The sequence below is a fragment of the Procambarus clarkii genome, chromosome 52 (assembly GCF_040958095.1).
Source record: "Procambarus clarkii isolate CNS0578487 chromosome 52, FALCON_Pclarkii_2.0, whole genome shotgun sequence".
In the NCBI taxonomy this organism is placed as follows: domain Eukaryota; kingdom Metazoa; phylum Arthropoda; class Malacostraca; order Decapoda; family Cambaridae; genus Procambarus; species Procambarus clarkii.
The window spans coordinates 28,314,205-28,335,184 of NC_091201.1; the positions used below are offsets into that span (position 1 = coordinate 28,314,205).

Here is a 20,980-nt window from a genome sequence, read left to right on the forward strand (position 1 = left end):
GATTTTAAGTTTCTACCATTACCTTCCACTTGGCTGACACTATGTCTTAACTGATCAACGAAATTTAAATTATTTTCCAACCTAACTCTCGATATATTATGATATATATACAACACTATATATGAAGATACGGGGAAACAACACGACGGCGCCCACGCCCTCCCACACACGTGCACCCATACGCATTTCATTATGCTCCCTCCATTTTTCACAATCGTTCCAGGGTTGCCAGATCCAAATTGCTAAACGTAGCGAGCTGACGGTCAAAAAGTAGCGAATTTGCAAGTAGAGTAGCCCAATTTTTTGTTTAGCCAAATCGAATCAAATCACACGTTTATTCAGGTAAAAGTACATACATACAAGATGAGTTACAAACAATGTTAGATTTCTAGATAGCGACAGTACATACAGACAGACGACATTCAAATTTAGTAAGTTTATCTTCCTTCTTTGATTGAACAGACTTGATGCTCATCTGCTGATGACTTACCTCCGATATATTTTGTCCGTGTTTTAATGTTTCACTGTGTTTCTTTAAAACACTTCTATGAGCTTTTATCTCAGTTCTACAAACTTTACAATATGCCTTATTTCCATCTTCTTTCACTTCAGCCAACCACTTTTCAAACACGGGATCCTTAAGCCAGGACATCTAAAACGCTTTATGGTATTTAGACCACTTCCCCATTTTACACTTCTTTATCTTAACACTTAAGTAAATTCTAAAAGTAACAGCGGTAACTTCTTTTCTATATGCGGTAACTTGTGTCGAACTATCCTTCTGGAGGTCAGAGCCACACTAACAATGAAAGCACAGATGAAGCTGCCAAGTTCACTTGTATGCTAATCCGCTCTTAACGACAGTCATTTGATTCTTGGAAACACCTAAAGAGAAACCTAATATTTACAGTAGGCAACAGTGGGAGGTCACTTAATTAACAGATAGTACCCGGGATGAAGTGTTAATGACAATTAAGGTTGGGAAATCTACAGCCCCTGGGGAGGATTATCTTGCCTTGCGGTTACTTTTTCTTTGGGAAGTTCCTAGGATCAACGTCCCCAGGGGGTCGGTCACTGACCTGGCCTCCTGCGGTAAGTGGTCTATTCAATCAAGCTGTTGGACACGGCTGTGATTTGTACACATGGCATTATAAAAAGCATAAAAATCATCATTGAGTTTCTTAACATTAAAAACAAGTTGGGCTATTTTGGGCTATTAAAGTAGCCCAAAAAGTCGCAAGTAGCGAAATTAAAAATTTGGGAGCGCGGGGTTCTGAAAAGTAGCCCAATTCGCTACTTGTATCCCAATCTGGCATCCCTGAATCGTTCATCGAAACACACCGTGAACGCCACTTGGGCTAACAACAACAATGTTAAGGATTCAGTCACTCTTAGTTGCCTAGTGAATTCAGTTGGTTATTGTCGTCAACAACAATAAAAAAACACCATTTAGCATGCAGCTTTCGTGTAAAAAAAAAATAGGAACTTTCATCCTTACGATAATATGCAGTAGCACAGTTCATCAATAAATACAAAATGAAGATACCTCGCCGCTTACACACTTAATACAAGTAAACCTACAAATAAATAATATATTTAAACGCACACCTCTATACACACTACGCACAGCCTAAAAATACATTTAGCCAAAGAAACGAAGAGTAAATGACAGCACCGTCAGTAACAAACAAAACTTTCTGGATAATGGTTTCTAGATAGTTTAGAATGAGGAGACAGCAAGGAATGTGAAGTTAGTTATTGGCACAGGCGGGAGGCAGGATACTCTAACAGGAAGGTAGAAATATACATAGATATATGAAGATATATGAGAGATCGAAAGAAAATTAAAGAGAATGAGAGAGAGAGAGAGAGAGAGAGAGAGGAAGAGAAATATATATAATTTATATATAAATTATATATTTATATATAATTTATATATAATTTATATATAAATTATATATTTATATATAATTTATTATAAAAATATATAATTTATATATAAATTTTATATTTATATAAATTTCTTTTTAGGAGTCCCGGTAGTACAGTCGGGTTCATTCTCGACACAATTCACAGTTTCTCGAGTCAAACCAAGTACACAAATGGAATGCATTAAGCAGTGATGTGGTGGAGGCAGACTCCATACATAGTTTCAAATGTGGATTTGATAGAATCTGAATATGAGCCCAATAAGCTTCAGAATCTGTACACCAGTTGATTGACAGTTGAAAGGAGCCGCCAAAGGTGTGTTCCCCGACACAACGAGGCGAGAATAATCGAGAATTCCAGATTCGAATCCCGACTGGGACAAATTGTTGGGCACAATTCCTATCACCTTATGCCCCTGTTCACCTAGCAGTAAGTAGGCACGTCAGCTTCTTGTGGGATTGGATCCTGGGCGGGGTTAGTAGTTCGGACACGAGGGTGGGGGGGGGGACCACCTCGACATAAGCCTAACGTGTTTGGATACACACCGACTTCCTGTCCCCCGACAATGAATTATATTATTACAAATTACATAATGTAGACAAATTATTGGAAAACAGAGCTCATAATGATTACTTTTACGGAGATAAAAGAAAACGAGGTACAGACTGAGGTAAAATAACGGGTGAATGTTATGTAACAGACATTGCGGCGCTCATAAGAGGCTGTAGCAAGAGAAAGTGTGACAATAGGTGGGTCAGGGGAACTGGAATGGGGCTGCACACTCGCATTCTTATGTTTCTCTTCAGCGTTCCCAACTTAAACCACATGCGTCCCTCAAGGGGGAAACCCTGCGTAAATTGGTTCATATTTTAGATGACACCACACCAACAGTGTTAGTTTTAAAGTGTGTGGCTGAGTGCATTACTAAGAGTCAGCTGGTCAAGATTATTGTTTGCTACTGATAAGTGGAAATGGCAGAGATTAGTGGTACACATATTTTTGTTTACATTATAGAACTAATATACTGTACTCATTTCTCCAACAAATTTTAGCCCTCATTCCCTTAAATGAATCAACAGATTTCGTCTCTCCACACCCATCAAATTACCTCTGGAATCAGCACAGGTCTAGATTACATACTATATAACGCTGTGAGGTGATATTTCATTGAATGAATTACAAGTTTTTTTGTTTTCTACGTTACTGGTCGTGACTACGGGTCTTCGTCCATGTTACCGAGAACGATGCAGGCTACACCCAGGCCACCAGCAGCATTTTTTTTTTTTTTTTTTTTTTTTTTTTTTTTTTTTAGGGATATTCCTGCGCGGGCCCTAAGCCTCTGGCTGGCCCACTAAGTGTTGCTTGTTTCCGTTTTACTTAGGCGGAGTATGAGTATTTATGACATGATCGCTTCAGTAAGATTTTGCCTCATGTGTTTAACTTCAGAGATCGTGCCCAGACGAAACATCGCCAACAATGCTAAACACTATGGGACTTGAGATTTCTTGCAACCCTTACCGAGCATCTTAGTGCCACCCTCCAAATCCACATCCGTGGGGGTACACCCCCCCCCCCCCACGGAGAGCGCAGCAGGGGGCGACGGCAGCAGAAGTGATGCGGACCACTACTCGTTGCTTCACCAGCAAGAAAACCGTTAGTGCTGCTACTAAAGTCATGAATCGTCCTGCTTACCTCACACAATCCTTCAAACCGTTACACCACAAAACTCCTCGGACCTGACTAGTGTGTTTACATTAAAACTAACCCTATGTAGTATGAGTAGTGGCCAAAGACCTCTGATATATGGACCTGCCAATAAAATCAGCAGACTCCTAATGTTACTACTGCTCGGCTTGGACTTTAAAAAAAGTCTCTCAGACAGTTTACCTACTGATGTAAACCTGACCAAATGCAAACTGTCAGCTAAATTATTCGCACCTTGCATCACTATGTGATGGAGTGAGGCTAAATGACCTACCAGAAATTTTAGCAAATTATCCCCAGTTTGTTAAGGAGAGTTAAGTCAATTATCCAATCTATCTTCAAGTACGTGTTATTTAGGACGAAATAACTTGGTGGAATAGATGGAGGAGCAAGATGGAATAAAATTACTAGAATCGCACAACCAAACGTACAATTTATCAAATAATAAAACAAAATTCACAACTTAGGGGGATTAAGCATTCTGGATATTATGAAAGACATTTGATTATAAATTATGACAACAGCCCACGGTAATACTATTTTTTTTTTTGGTGGGAGGACGACGACGACATCATTCAACTCTGATTTCAAGCTTGGCATCCAGGTAATTAACAAGTCTGCAACCATACCTGGATCACGATGGTCCAATGCACGTCATAAACAAGGGAGTGCCAGCACCTTCACTCCTGAGCAGTAACATGTCACCCCAAGACTCAGCCGCCAGCCCGACACCACCACTGGCACTTGCAGCAACAATCTTGACACACAGGTGGCACTAAACTAACTTCTAGTAGACTAACATCTGGTCGAGTAGCGGAACTAAACCAACAGCTGTGCTCCGTGTAGCGTACAATCGTTATCCAGCATGACACAGGCGCGCATACACACACACACTGATGTATACGGGCGGTAGAGCCATCTAGCTCCGCCTCCTCGACACTGCCAGTGGTTACCAGCACCTCTACGTCCCCGCCACCATCTCCCACGGACTATACTACCTCTACCTTCAACAGAAAACGAGAATGGGGTCGCTTACATTGTTGCGATAATATTTATTGGAATAATATATCTTTAGCTACGAATTTAGTTCATTATTTTAAAGTAAACTTCACGGGTGAAATTCATGGGGTGTTATCTGCGTGCAAGTGTTTGTTCTATTAAGTATTAAGTAACCCCGGGAATCGGCAACTGTATAAAGGGATTGTATAAAGGATTACTGCATCCAGTCATTCAATAGTGCGGGTGAGATGTGGGGGGAGGGGGGGGGTCTGGGGTGAGGACAAAAGACATGCGGGAGCCCTACAGAAATGGAAGACCTAGGGGAGGAGGGATTTAACACGAGCATGTGGGCGGAAGGGAAAGGTCCGGATCAAGTAATGACGAAATCTGTGTAGCCCGCGCCCCTCCGCTCCGCCCACGCCCGCCCACACTGCAACACCATTCACTACGCGCGCTTCAAACACTGACATGGTCACACAGCCTAACCGATTATAATGCTCCATAACCATTTTATTAATTCACTTTCGACTTTCATTAATTTAAAAGTAAGGAGCACGTCTTGGCATTATCTCGTCGTGGTGCTCCCCGGGTAAATATTAAGTACGAAGCGACTTTACACGTTGAATGCATAACCACCTAACTCAGAACTGTGTGGAGGGTGGGCAGCGTGCTTAGTGACCCACACCAGTCATCACCCGGGGAACGGGAGGGACGGCTTGAGCTGTTACTATCATATCTACATTTGACACTAAGGAGTCTGCCTCCATCACGTCACTTCGTAATGCATTCAATGTGTTAATTACTCTAGACAGAAATTCCTCCTAATGTGTCTGTGGCTCATTTGGATACTCAGTTTCTACCAGTGTCTCCTTGTGCGAGTACCACCAGTGATAAATAATGTCTTGTCTACCCTATCCATTCGCCTGAGAATTTTGTACGGGTAAATCACGTCTCTCCTAATTCTTCTTTCCTCCAGCTACGTGAGGTGCAATACACGCAACCTTTCCCCATAACTCATACATTGTAGTTCTCTGACTAGTCTAGTGGAATACCTTTGAACCTTCAACTTCGTTTTGTGCTTGACAAGGGATGGATTCCATGCTGGAGCCGCATATTCCAGGATTGGTCTGGGCAGCTCTAAGCAACAGCCTGTTCGACCAAGCTGTCAAGTCAAGCCTGGCCCCGAGCCGGGTTTGGGGAGTAGAACTCCCAGATTCTCATCCAGCAACATGTGGTATACAAGGTTCTAAATAATTCTTTACACAAATTTCTGATGTTAGCCAGCTTCGCTTCGGATCATCAGCATACGCCGCTGATGATCCTTTTTAGGTGGGCTTCAGGAGACAGGTTCGCTGTGATATCTCCTAGACCCTTCTCTGTCCGTTTCATGGAAGACTTCATATCCCATTTGGTACCTTGACTCTAGCCTCCTGTTCCCTCCACCTAGCTTCATTATTGTACATTTACTGGAGAATGTAAAATGGCTCTAGTTAGCCATTTGTTGGATTTATCCACGACATCTTGTAACCTCTTGTTGTCTTCCTGTCTTAAATCCTCCTCATAATTTTCACATCAGTAAACACCGAGAGGAAGAAGCCCATTTCCTCGGGGAGATCATTTACATGCATCAGAAACAGGATCGGTCCAAGGACTGAACCCTGCGGCGTACACGTGTGGTGAGTGCGCGTAGGGTGGCTTGTTGTGGCGGCCACAAGAACGTGTAGTGGATGGGAAAGTCCAGAATTTGTTAGATTTATAAGCGAAATGTTGAATAAAACTAACAACGGATTCATGCTAAAATAATAAACAGCATTCCTAGTAGCCTCCAGACTCGATACATTCTTCTGTTTTCTCAGGGCAAATACCTGCGCAACCCATGATTACAATGATGTGTTGTTAAGTAGAAACTGGTTGTCGTGTAGAGATGGCTATAAAATTCCTTAGCATGGCCAAGAACATTTTTACTTTATTTCTGTTTTATTTTGTAAGTAGTGCTTCAAGTGGAGAGACCAGCGAGTCTATGAAGACTACATACTGCTAGTTGATGATCGTCACAGAGAAAGACGGTAAGTGATGAAAACAAGAATGATCTTCCCCAGAGGCGTAAGCCTGGTCCCTCACGTGGAACATTACTTCCACGATAGAAAGTCTAGACAACATGGATCCCACACGTGCTGAAACAGGACAACATGCACAATGTCCAAAAATTTCACTTGAAAGTGACTTTAGCAACCCACCCAAGAGAGGCGAGAGTTGTCTAGCCACAAGGACGACAGGACTACCACCACCTGACCTGACTGTTTAATATCACACCGCGATGCTGCAGTGTGGCGGAGCATGACAAAACTACTCTACGCCTCCCTGCCTTCCACAGCACCAACCTGCCCTCCCCACACATCCTTCTCCCGCCAGACCTCACCATTCACTGTCAGCACAGTCAACACAAACGTGACCACACATCACTACACATCTCACGGCATCTTGGCTTGATGGTTTAATATCTAAAAATTATTATTGTATTTTGGTTGAAAATTAATTATGGGAAAGCTATGAACAATTACATCAATGTTATAAACCACCATTTTCTTCCTAGATCACAGGCTGAAGTAGAAGTGTGGTACAAGCACAGACGGGGTGGAAGTGGTAGGCGTCTGGTGGCAACACCTCTCTCACACACACACACACACACACACACACACACACACACACACACACACACACACACACACACACGCACCTACCTGGCACCACGGGTGACCCACACTCACGCACTGCACCACTGTGCGCGCGAAGGGCGCGTGCTGGGTGTTGTCACCTTGTACACTTCACACAAGCAACAAGTCACTATTCCTGAGCAACATTTGTTCTTGCTGTTAATTAGCAGATTAATTACTAGATATAGGAGCATTGCAATCCCCCTCAAACATTACTATAAACTTAACAGTGCATTGCTTCATACAGAATATTAATAAAAATATATTTATTTCCAGCTAATGTGGTTTCCACTTCTATCTCTAATCTAAGATCACACTATTGTATCTCCCGGTAAGCCGTTCTATATGTTTACTACTTAATTCAAGAGAAAGTATTTAGTCCCCTCAGAGTGAAATCTTTCTGGTAATTTTAAACCATTATTGAACACAATGACTTCGAGATTAAACTAGTTGTCAAAATTTTGACATGTAATTTCATGGTTTTAATAAATTATTAAAATCTCACATTCCTCCCCTTTCGAGACTGTAAATATAATTATTTTAGGCGAGTTTCGTACAATTAATTTCAGTTTTGCTATTCCGTTGCTCGGCGCTGAACTCTTTCCAATTTGTCACCATCTCTTCTACACACAATTCTACTTGCATCGTCTGTTCATTGCTTGCCTGACTAAGTCATTACCAATTATCACATCCAAGCTCTCACTTCATTTACGTTTTGAGCACTTTAGTGCATGTTTAATTTTTTCCTTAATATTTCAAATGTGCAGCTCTTAATTTTCAGCATTAACCATCTGTCAGACCAGTTTACTAGGGGTTTAGGAGAGCTTGCATTCTGTCGCTCTAAGAGTGTAGCTCTAATGTCATTCATTATCAGCCAAATAGGCTACCATATGCATTTACGGGCAACTTGATATTCTACTTTACACTATAAATTGTAATTGGAAAACGGATGTAAGCCCTCGTCACTTACGAGTGTGTGGCGCTCTCCCACACACAACCTGACCTATACTGGTGTGTGGGAGTAAGACATCCCACATCCCTAGTGGGGACGGTGAGGGGGCGAGGCGTGTCGAGCAAGAGGACGAGTATCACCAGGAAATACTATCTAGCCCCACAACCCTCCAGCAGCAGAAGGTATAGACTAGCCTGCCACCCTTGTCCTTGCTAGTCCACTCGCCACCGTCATCCACCACACGTAACACAGCTCAACACATCTCTGCTCAGTAATTTATGAAAGCACTGTACCCTGAGGTGCCCAGTACACTTGTGGCAGGCTAGGTGTAGCAACACTGGTGAGAGAAGTTGCACGGGGACCTGCTACGCAGGCTGCCAGCAGGTACGAGACTCTTCCCACCTTGTACCCAACTAGTGATACCAGTTATTAGCCTCTATACCCACTACATATGCATTATTATTATTATTCCTCAAACTGAGCCAAATATAAGAGCTCTTCAGTACTTCATAACTCACATTTTACAATATAATAAAAATATTTAATAAGAACACCAGTTAGCCTATAATAATTTAAAGAATGACAAATTTAAGACTAGTTAATAACCCCCTTAATTCAGTTGAATATAACTCATCTACTCTGCAAGAAAGCGCTGGTTTAATCGCAGTTTTCCACCACAAGGTTTTAACATCTGATATTCAAAGTAGATCATGTTTTATGCTACAATCAGTTTAATACGAATGAAATAGATGAAACTAACTGGCGTCACTGCTCTTAGTTCATTAAGTCACCTATAACATTACTCTTCACATCAGAATGCTCTCTTTGCTCAATAGTTTTCTGCTCTACGAAATTCTCCCTTAGTGTGAGACCCGTGAAGACGACCTTACAATGAGAAGAAACTTTCAGTGTCAGAGTGGTTAGTAAATGGAATGCACTAGGAAGTGATGTGGAGGAGGCTAACTATATACCGTTTCAAATGTAGATATGATAGGAGTTCGAGAAGCTCGGGAATCTGTACACCAGTAGATTGACGGTTGAGAGTCGGGACCAGAGAGCTAAAGCTCAACCCCCCGCAAGCACAACTAGGTGAGTACAGGTGATACAAACCGCTCTTAGTCATCACATGCGGAACGCATAAAAAAATCAATGCACGCGTTTCTGCCCGTTTTCTTTGGTAGCATTGTTAAACCACACACCGAATATTCCCTTATCACTTTCAAAGTAAGAAAACGTCACAGCTATAACTCCTCTAAGCGTAACTTCCAGCATTAGTGTACGCTACGAGGAGAAAATCAGATGAAGCTGAATAGGATAATGATAAACCATCACCACGCACTTCTGCATACCACCACCTTCCTTTTTGCTATTTGCTGTCCCAACGAAATTTATCTGATTGTATTATGCATTGTTATTAAAATAAATAGGAGAGGGGTATACCTATGTGGTGCAAAAGTACACATATTTAGCAAATCTGGAGCCTACATTGAGGAGTCGTCTCCGTGTGTATTTAAGCCCCACAAATTTAATCTTACTCTGCATTTATACAGCAAACACCAAAAACAGCCGTGACCATTTATAACTACAGTACGTACAAACTGATAGTCGCAACGTCAATATTAGCATTTTGAATAAGCAGAGAGAATATATTACATGTATAACATCACCTCTACCAAACAAGAATAAAAAAAAAAAACGCAACCTCTTCCTCCCGGGGTTGGCATCCCCATAATTATCTATATAAATAAAAATGGAAATGTTCGTTTGTTCATAATCGATAATCTCCGAAAGTTCTTCACCGATTGCTTTGGATTTTTCACAGAACGTTTCATTCGCATCCGAGAGAGTTTTTATATACATACTATATAGATGTCGCTGTGACGGTGAAAAAAAATATATATATAAACTTTCATGTATATTTTATGTGAGGGTAATCTTCGAAACCTCTTTACCGATTTCTTTGAAATTTTGACAAAATGTTGCATTCGAATAGGCGTGTCTTTTTATATACCTACTATATACATGCCTCACCTGTGACAGGAATTTTTTTTTTTTTTTTTTTTGTTTTATAACAGCGCCATCGGTTGGACGCAAGAAACACATTCTGTAATTTCCGAAAATTCTTCACGGATTGTTTTGAAATTTTGACAACGTTCCATTCGAATACGCGCGTGTTTTTATATACCTACTATATAGATGCCACCCCTGTGACATGTAAAAACATGCGTTTTTTGAAATACAGCACCATCTGTTGCACATAAGACCAACACACGCTATACTAATTATGTTACGATTCCATTTCAATGTTTCAGGATTTCATTGATAAATTGAATTTTCATATTGATTTATTTTAATTATAATTTAATTATTTTGTGTGATATTGCATTGGAATTGAGCTGTGTTTTCTATTTTGGGTCTTCTGGCTAAGTCTGTTAAGTTAGAAGAGGACACTATAAATTATTTTTTTTTAACCATAGGACAGGCTAAAAAAAAAATGTCTGTAGTGGCCGGTCATGAGAGGTATCCCTTGGCTGGAATATCTATGGATACAGAGACATGGTGACTACAGAGGAAGTAATTATATTACAGGACACAGTAACGGGATGATGATGATTAAGATTCGCTACCTGGAACAAAATGTTCTAAGTAACACGGGCTATGGTGAGCCCGTAGTCAATAATGGGAGCCGGGAAGTACAAGTACAGTGTGTGTAAAGGGTTCAGGCTGGTAATGACAAAGACTAAGAAATGTGGGTGTTATAATGAGGTATTTTTTTTTTGTCTCCGACTTTACTGTAAATTAACTTTATAGTTTGCGTGCAGCTGAAAAAGATCTATGAAGTGGCAAACAGGGCAAGCTTACTAGATTAGCGATTACCTGGGAGGAAGGTATTTAACAAATAGCAAAACTATAGCTCTAAGTACTTAGAACCTAGACAAAATATTTACTCGGATCCTCAATGAATGTAATAAAATCTTTGCTAACCCGTCCTGCATATTAAATAAATCGTTATAGTCTACAGCCCCTCAGCTCATCACAAAAAATTTGTGTAATTTGACTATGTATTTAATAAACTCAGCCCGGCGGACAACCTCAGACTGCGACAGAACCAGCAGCCAACAATGGCGGCAAGTGAACTTTACCATATAGTTTTAGCATTTTAGAATTTCAAGTTCAAGGTGCGCGTGTGCGTGCGTGCGTGTGAACTGATCATCATCAGCAATGGAACCATCGAAAAAGCTCATCAGAACTAAACTGACAAGTATTTACGATAAAATAAACAATTTAGAAAGTACGACGCGCACTTTCAGGGTTCTGGTATGGTTCGAAATCCTATTATATTAACCTGGTTCTGACGTTTCATGTACCACGAACAACTATGAAGATAATGGTAAAGAAGAAGAATGGTACTCCCTTACTTGTGGACCTTATTGTGGAATTAGGATATGCAAGTGTGGATGGATAGGTCACACCTCTCTGAGGTGAGCAGAGAGAATAGTGGGGGAACAATAGAAGCAGAGATAATAAAGGAGGGATGTAGAGGAGCAGCGAGAATAAAGGAGGGATACAGAGGAGTAGCGAGAATAAAGAAGGAGAGAGAGGGGATGAGGATCCGTATATATTTAGTTTACAGAAAATTAAAGTTCCAGAAACAAAAATAGTGATGCCTCCCCCCACTCCCCACCCCTCTCATCGATTCTGCTACACGACCGCCTTCCACGCCGCCTCTCTCGCCAGTAAAATTTACCTGCCTGGTCCACTCAACTGTGATTGTCAAAAAAAGAATGTACGTTAGGCTGCATGCGTTATTGCGACACACAAAACAAATATTAAACCTTACGAAAACTAGTCACTTAGGCTGCTTGTAACATGAGAATTGGAAAAGTAAGTCATGAGTACAATACTTACTCTATTTCGTTGAGAAGTGATGAAGCTCTCTTCCTGCGAGCCATCTCCTAAGGCATGCTACACAGCTGCTTTACCACACATCACTTTAAGCTACTTTATTATGTATGTATAATTTATATACACGTTCTTTTATGCACAATTACTCTTATCTACAAATGCATACTTAAGTTTCTTATATATGCACAAGTCTTTTCTACATACACTAGGATCTTCATGTACAGCGTGCACTCTTTCTATACAGTATACAGAGAAACAAATTTCATTAAGTTTCCTGGAGCCTTCTTCACTTCGTCTCTGAAAGCGTCAATTTCTTCCACTGTACAGTAACTACGATATTGTCCTCGATACACCCAGAACACTCAGACTAAGACAGTTTTTCCAGTCCTGTCAGCAGTTTTCCAGTCCTGTCAGCGAATAATGGTCTTAATGTTTCCAGGTTACATTTTCACCCCCAATTTTAGTTTCATAAGGTAAACAAATCAATCTTCTGCGCTCACATAAACAATGTTTAATTTCAAAATATTAATTTGCTCTGGTAAGTACATTAATTTATTTTAAAAGGTAATTCCCAATAGCTTCCAAACTACGGAGAAAATTGTTGATCAGAGTAACAGGCACGGAATGACCTGTAAACTATTCATGTAACCCCTGCGTTAGGTTTACAACCTATGCTCCACTTCCCAACAGAACGCGTCATACTAAAGACAATAAGATGTTTTAACCCAACAGCTGATCAAGTGCAAGCAAGTTCATTGAGAAGAGGAAGTACATCTCTAAAGGATAGAGTAGCGTTGGCTCTCTCAACCCTCGTCTATACAAGGTCCCTCAAGGTGCTCACAAACCAATACAGTACACAATTATTAATCATTTTACATTTCACATTCCAAAAGGTAATCACGTGGCATACGGTGAGTTCTCTTATTGATTATGCTGCCCGTCATTTTTTTTGTAAAGGCAGACTAAAGTTGGAGAAGGTACAGTTGATGCCTAGAGTTTAGAACACGAGGATTATCCTTGCCGATGGATGCCGATTAATACCTTTTAAGTAGAGCAGAGGCTTCATAATCAACACTAAATGCTCTCTGGGTCCTCTTGAGTATGGAATCCTCTCGTCACGGAAAGGTTGAGTTCCAAACACTTATGAACTCTATCACAACACTGCCCCCTCAAAACTAGCAACTCAATAACAGCTATTAAGTATAAGGCAACTCTTACTCAAAACACCTGTCAACTGACAAAACTCCCTCTGACAGCAAAATATCGGAAGCACGTTGCACCACTAAATGGGAGAGCCCAACAATGGAACATATTAGTGAAGACTAGCGGCCTATCTCGCCGTTTTCCATAACCCTCCTGACACTTGCTCTCAGCTCATCACAAAAAATAAAGTTTCCCATTAAATAAAACAAATACCGACTATTTCGAGTAAGATTCCACTCTCCCTCTCCTCGCCACTTTTCATTCAAGCATGTTCAAGCCAAGATTTCACAATAATTGTGAATTAAGTAGGTACACTTTCTCACACTTCTAAGCTACTAGCGGTCTCAGTGCAAAATCTTAAGCCATACAGTCTCTTCCACTACGGAACTCGCCTGACTTATTCTGTTAATCTATATTTTTATAAATAGTGACAACCACATCTTCAATTCATCTGGAACGGCACCAGCTTCCCATGCATATTAACTTTCTCGTACACTGCATTCCCTTATATCCACAGCATTTAGCAAATATTATATATCAATACTTCACCGATACTCGTTACAACCCTAATGTATCAATTCATGATGCTCTTTTAGGCATTTGTTAAATTTGTATGTTCTCATCTGAAATTTCTCCGGTAATTAACAAACCGCATATATATATTCGTATATACGAAATCTTAGCTCAACTAACCTCCTCTCGTCCACCAAGCCTCCATCCCCACCTTGCTGCGTCCAGCAGAAGCAAACCACCAGCCAGCCAACCCTCGGTCCAGGACGTGGGTGATCGATTATTCAGTAATATCAAAAATGGCCCACTAGATACTCAGATTAGTCGCCGAAGCTTCAGCGTTCAAGCAAGCTCGGCATCTCACCCATTTAAAGTTTGAGAATAGGTTGATATATTTCACAAACTAGGGAGCCAACGACGCCCGATTACCCAGTTCTTTAAAATTGGTAAGTTGTTTTTACTTAATCTTGTTTATTAATAAACTTCACTATGTTCGGAAAATGTTAAATCGCCTCCAACTGCATTGCAGTGAGAGATTGATAGCGAAATAGAATTGTCGCCCCAGTTGAGCTAAAGTCGTTCTGAAGGGCAGTTGCATTCACCTGCGACTTTACATACCATGCGAGTGTGTTCCATCCTCACTATCAGGCCGGAACTCGTGCTGCTGCAGCACCAGCACCAGCCCCACCACTCCCCCTGGTAACATCCCATCCCCGCCACCTTGCCACACGCCGCCCCCTCCTGTGATTACACACCTTTCCTTCCTTGTTCCTTAATCTCCGCCTGACAGTGCCACTAGACTGACTAGCCCTAGACCACTTATATTAATCTACTCCACTACGGTTCTGCTCATCTCAAAGCGATAATGCTCACCTTTCTATTCTCCACCTCCTAATTCTGACTAACATTTTGTAACTGATAACTCGTCCTTCCCATTTCCCACCAATAAGCCCTACCATAGTAACCCCTTCCCCCCCCCCCTTCCTCACCAGAGAGTAATCTATAAGGTCAAAACACTTACCTATCACACCTACTGTTTACTCCTGACGTCACTACTTTAAATCTCAAAATTAAATTCAACCGCCACAGTGACGTCACCAACGGATCTTCTGTCCTGAGTTTCCGAGAGCGTACTGGCGCAGAATGTGACCAGTAGCAGCCCGGACTCGCCATCTGACGAGCTTGAATATGTATATTTTCACCGAACACAAGCAAACGAAACAACGCCAATCTACCTCGCCCTCTGACACATTCTCATTAGCCCCCCCCTCCCCCCCCCAAAAAAAAAACATGCAAGGATTTTATTATTGCATTAGTTTAATTCGCGTGTTTGCATCGCTAGCGTTCAAATGCACGCGTGGATCCAAGAGGGGAAAAAAGCAAGAATACAAAGTGGTCTTGTCTAGCCCAACCTGGTGTTGTGGACGACCTTCGCCTGCCAGCCTGCTGGCCTGCTTGTACCCAGATTCTGAATTTATACTTTGGTGCTTGTTGCTCCCGTGTGAACGAACACACGCTTCTGTTAATTGGCCAGCCCGTCCTTCTAAGGTTTCCCAACGTCAAGAAACTGTCGTACTAAAGTGCCCTTATCCTAACCTACCCGAGGACCCAAAACAGAAAACGGGAGTGTCTAATTTCGCGAGCCGCTACCATTATCTAGTACGACGATTTTTGGCCTTGAGTAGACGTCAAAATGCGACATTCTATTGGGAGGACGGGTTGCATTGGGTACATGTACATCACTCAACATACCGGTTATGTACACTTACACAATATAAACATTGTAACTTTACGTAAATGTGTGTATAAAGGCATGTCCTATATATATTTATGTGCGTGTGGGATGCACACTTAAGACTTGTGAAACTAGTTTAAAAAAATATCCACAAGTCTGTTACTTGTCTAAATGTACTATGGTGTTCAGTTCCTGAACCTATTACTGTTATGGGTATTACGAGATGGGTATGGGGTGCATAATAAATGACTAGACTAAAACGTGAGGCAAATGCGAGGCGGCGCGAGTGAGTGAACCTGCAGGGCAGAGCCTGAAGTAGTGCAGCTGCCAAGCCCAGTCTTACCACCCCCAGACAACACCCTAAACTTAGCCAACCACCACCACATCCCGCACTCACTCCATCTCGCTTATGATGGCAACACCAACAACTCTCCGCGAGTCATCAACATCACTGATAATGAGAGAGGCTTGATAAGTGATACAAATTAATAATCAAATCAAATCTCCCCCTCGACTCCCCACCCACCCACCCAAACACCGCAACTGGCCTCCCCCAACATCCACGTCAGAGATAATATTACCATCAATCTGCACGAAGCTCACGGACGAAGCTCGCAACGTTAAAACTGGTGCAGTTGGCTACCCGGTGAGAACATCCTGGCATGGGGGGATAATTTGAGCCCGGTACTGGGGACCAGCCGTTTCTTACATGTTACTTCACCCTCTTGTCAATTAGATCTTCAAAAGACCCTATTCAACCTAATTCCAACCATCGCCATAACCTTGCTTCTCTACCACCACACACTTGTAGACTTTTTATAATATAATATATCAGTTTATTTTAAAACCTTACCCTACATGTTTACCCAGAACACCATCCGGCAAGATAATCACATCTAGGTTTACAATTACTGGAGTCATACGAGTGAATGGAGGCAGGTTAAAAGAACACATTTGAAAATCTAACAACATAAAAATGACCCGAGAAGATATGACCACAACATACCAAATATTGTGACGGGAATAACCCAGGTGAATGAGCAATCTTTTTCCAGACGAGGAAGAATAATGAAAACAACGTGAGGAACTACTGAGGAGCGGGTGGTGAGCAAGTGGAATGAACCGAGGACAGAAGCTCAGGAAGCTACCTTAATTCACCATTTATCTTTCCAACAAGTATTGTACGAAAACGGTGCCCAAACTGACCCACTGGCCAGACTTCGAGGATAATTCTACTAGCTTGGGAAGACCGCGCGCTGACTAAACGCTACACCTCGGATTTCGTATCAATATTTCTAACTTCCCAGTTCATCTTAAAAGATACTATGATTTTTCGATAACAACAACCAGCTGATTGCTATCTGCTGTTGACGTGATGTCAACTTCCTACAGTTTATGAAATAATTCACAAACTAATCATATCCAGCAAGCACTTTCTCCTGGCATTCGTTCATCATTGACCACTACAACTTTAATAAATATTAACTTTATTGTTAAGAAAATACAACTTAAAGAGTGGTGTGTATAATGGTGTAGCAGGCCTACGTGATATAACAAAGAAATTAGTCAGCAGGGCAAGTAGGCTGCACCCAGCTGAATATATAACACTAATAAAGAATTGCCATAAAGATGGATTGTTAACCTGCAATATAAATCCAGTTGAACTCAGATTCCTGTTACAACATCAGTGTCTTTCAAGTGAATTTGAGCCAGGCTAACCCGTGAATCATTTGATGTTATAACACTTGTAAAAAAGCAGAGGCAATAATTTCATGTTAGATATATTGATCACGTCATATTACACCCGGCACACCTTCAGCACTAACAAAACTCCTGCCGTCTGTCAGGTAGGTTCTGCCTCCCTGTTCGATTTTTTATTGTTGCCGCCGGAGGTGGCTAGTATATAGTGTACCCCGTACTCATCCCCTGAGAGGTAGCGCAAAAAGCATTACAGAGTGCACAAAAGGTCTTTTATCAGACCTCAACGGAGATTATTACAAACAATTTAATTTATCCTTCACGCCTTATAATTACAATGTCTTGCTGTGTAACGCTCCATTCCAGGCCTGACTAAGCTAATGGTACGTGTGTGGATTAACTCTTCTTACATATGTGACGGCACCAAATTATAAAGAATTTGCTACACCAACAAAACCCTACAGTCATTAAACCACACACGCAAAACAATCCCCCCCCCCCCACATCAAAACACACTGGTAGGAAGTGAAGTTCAACTTGCACCGCCACAGCTACGGGACAACACCGCCAGGCCACACGCCATGTTGGTGGCCTGTGAGTCACGCCAACGCACCAGTTATTAAAACTGTAAATGTGCTAACCCTCCCTGCAACTGATCAATAAAGTGTACTTGCGCGGGATGTGCTATAGCTCCTTGGTTCCGCCTCTTTACCTTCAATCAACTGTATAGATTCAAGAGCCTATTAGGTTGCTCAATCTACTATTTAAGCAATAAAGTTAAGAGAGATTGCCTGCACCAATTCACTTGTAAAGTTATTCCATTTGATCAATATCTTGACATTTGACAAATTATTAATAATATATGTAGCTCATTTGGGTATTTAATTTCCAAATGTATCCCTTGTTCGTGTACCATTAATGTTAAGAATGTCCTTTACACTTCCCGGAATACTTTCTATGTGGTGACCATGTCTGATTTTTCTTATTCCTAGTGAATTGCGGTTTAACCAGAGAACTGAGAACCAAGCAAGTGTCGGACATGACCTTCAGACCCTTCAATGTATTACCCTAGCTATCATTACCAAAACATCTGCTGCTCATCATAAGTCACGTGCCACTAGGATTACGTGACTAAGGCATTTCAGCATTTTATAAAGGCCAGTAACGCTCCCAACGGCATAACCTTCAAAGGTCCGAAAATGGCAACTTTTGCATCGATCATCTAAGCTCCTAAGCGTTACACTCGCAATGGAGTTATCAGATCGAGTGTTCAACCTTTTAAGCTGAAAAACTAAACAATTACGTGACTAAGCATACACTGTCTAAACAACCTTACAAAGTTTGTCTATATATACATTCAAGAGGGCGACCGCCACGTACTTTACATGAAACACCCTGCAAAATACATTCCTATAAATATTACACGTTTTTATTGAAGTTAATTTTAACAACTTGAGCTTTGACTACCTCGTTTTTCGTACTTTAAGATGTGTGGTATTGTGATACTCGGTACCACATTATCCTGTATTGCCTACGTTCTACATTCTATTCAACGTCAGTCAAGTTTGTATGCCTTATTACAAACACTTAAAGCAAAGACAGGGAGATAAAGACTTGGTTAACGATAACGCTTATTTTTATGATTCATCATTAATTATTATTATTATTGTACGTAATGCAGCTAAATACTGTGCAAATAAGAGTAGTGACCCCAACGGTTTATTCAGCGGCACCAACCCCCAAGGGCAGCAAGCTATATCAACCATCACTTACAAACTTTGCATCTCCAATGAAAAGGTTACAGAGTGGGCGTCACTGGTGAGTCAGCAGTACTATACCACAATAGCACAAGTTTCATCAATGACATCACCAAATGTACCCAGGACGACAAGAGGCGCTGTGGACGATACTCGTCTCGCTCCGCCAATCAGGTTAACCACCACAGAGCCTTGTCAGTAACTGGGTGGAACACCCCAGTCTTGAGTAGTCAACCTCGATAAGCCTATTGGGCTTCATGTCCTCTAGACCATACAAAAGTAGTGAAGGTATTAAATCATGAACATCAAGAGTTGGAAGGAGAGAATATGACAAGCGAAAAGTAGAGCAAAAGAACGCGTGGAAAATGATGAAAATTAAGAAAAAAAAAACAGGAAAAAAAAAAAAAGATTAGTAAATGCAGTTTAATGCCGACTAGGTTCTGATTCTAGGAAATGATAAGTTACAGGATATCAGATGGATGTGTTGAAATTACGCTCTGATTGCGAAAAATATATCGGGTCTTTATTAGTAAGAATTTAAAGAGATAAAAAAAAGCATAAATGTTCGAAACAAGGCAAATATGACACCAATTTATTTTCAGGAGCGTTAGCAATAAAACACCTGGTGGTGTTCTTCAGCGCTATCTTGCTCTTGTTAGGCCCATTCGATTTATACAGGTCAGTTTTGGTCGATATACCACAGTATGAACAAATTCACTAGAATGCGATTAAATATAATTAATGGCAAAATTAATTCCGCAAATTATAAAACTTCCATATGAAGACATTACAAAAAATCTCAATTCCCTCGATTGTTCCCAGGATGTGATAGATATACATAGGAATGAGTTTGGGGGATATAAATAGGAGCTGCCGCGTGTGGCCCAATAGGCCTTCTGCAGTCTCTTCTCCTTAATTGTTATGTTCACTTAAGAGAGGAGCAGAAATATTATGAATGCAGCCGTTTGTCGCTGACGAAGAATGTTCCCCAGCCGGTGGCAGCAAGAAACCGTTGCTGCGCCATGTGGACCACCAAGACCGCTCGGGAACTGTGCCACACCAGACATCATCACTACCACCACTATCCATGACGTACCACGATCCCAACTATACTGGTGGTGGTAGAGGAGGTGCACGGCCACTACTCTCCGTTGTCAATACGTACCCACAACAATGTTTACCCTAGAAATAGCAGCGACACCCACGGAATGTCGCCACAAACTGTGCAGCAGTGGCGGCACTACATACCACTATCTTATCCCGCCCCGACCACAGGTCTGCCAGTGGATGAGTCAACGCGGCTACACAACGGCCACAATCATCACAGTCGAGTAGATGGGTTGGGCGGGACGCAAGAGGCTTCCCCGTTCTCTCGTGGGGCACCACCCTCCCACTCGCGTTACAAATGTTAATAACTGCCAATCAACATCAAGAATCCTCATCTACCGTTCTTCATCTTCCACCACCAGCTCCCTCACCCTTTCCAATTTATTCTCTCTCTCTCTCTCTAGTGTCACCCATTGCCAACACAAGAGTTCTGCACTAATATAGGACGAGAAAGAAACGGCTCAAGTGGCAAGGTCTTCTTGAGAAAACCTGTAAGGATGTCACCTCATTGGGAGGAAGAATCATACAAGATTCAAGTACTATATATGACATGCCAGCGAAGAAGTCCAGCATATTGTATAAAGAAATACGACTTCGAGGAAATTGAGAGAATCGGAAAACGAATGAGATGAAATCTAGTGATGGATCCCCTACTACTGGCAGGGCTGGAGCAAGACTAACCAGCAATAACGCCAACCCAAAAATAAAACGAGAAAACAGGGATTGAATGAGAACCGTGCCTCCTCAACGTAAGCAGAGCTCACTG

At 41.5% G+C, this 20,980-nt stretch overlaps 1 protein-coding gene across 14 annotated transcripts in view; it reads right to left on the reverse strand.

Moving 5' to 3' along the window:
- The window catches only part of LOC123763584 (uncharacterized), a 114,589-nt gene that overhangs the window by 23,212 nt on the left and 70,397 nt on the right, over nucleotides 1–20,980 (reverse strand). For 2 of the 14 annotated variants that reach the window (XM_045750762.2, XM_045750763.2), the window contains exon 2: nucleotides 12,208–12,694. The exons of 11 other annotated variants lie outside the window; for them this stretch is intronic. In XM_045750762.2, coding sequence (XP_045606718.2) covers nucleotides 12,208–12,251 — 44 coding nt within the window. In that variant the 5' untranslated portion in view covers nucleotides 12,252–12,694. Of the gene's footprint in view, nucleotides 1–12,207; nucleotides 12,740–20,980 lie in introns of all 14 variants that reach the window. One more of the 14 variants, XM_069304561.1, reaches the window with a different exon arrangement.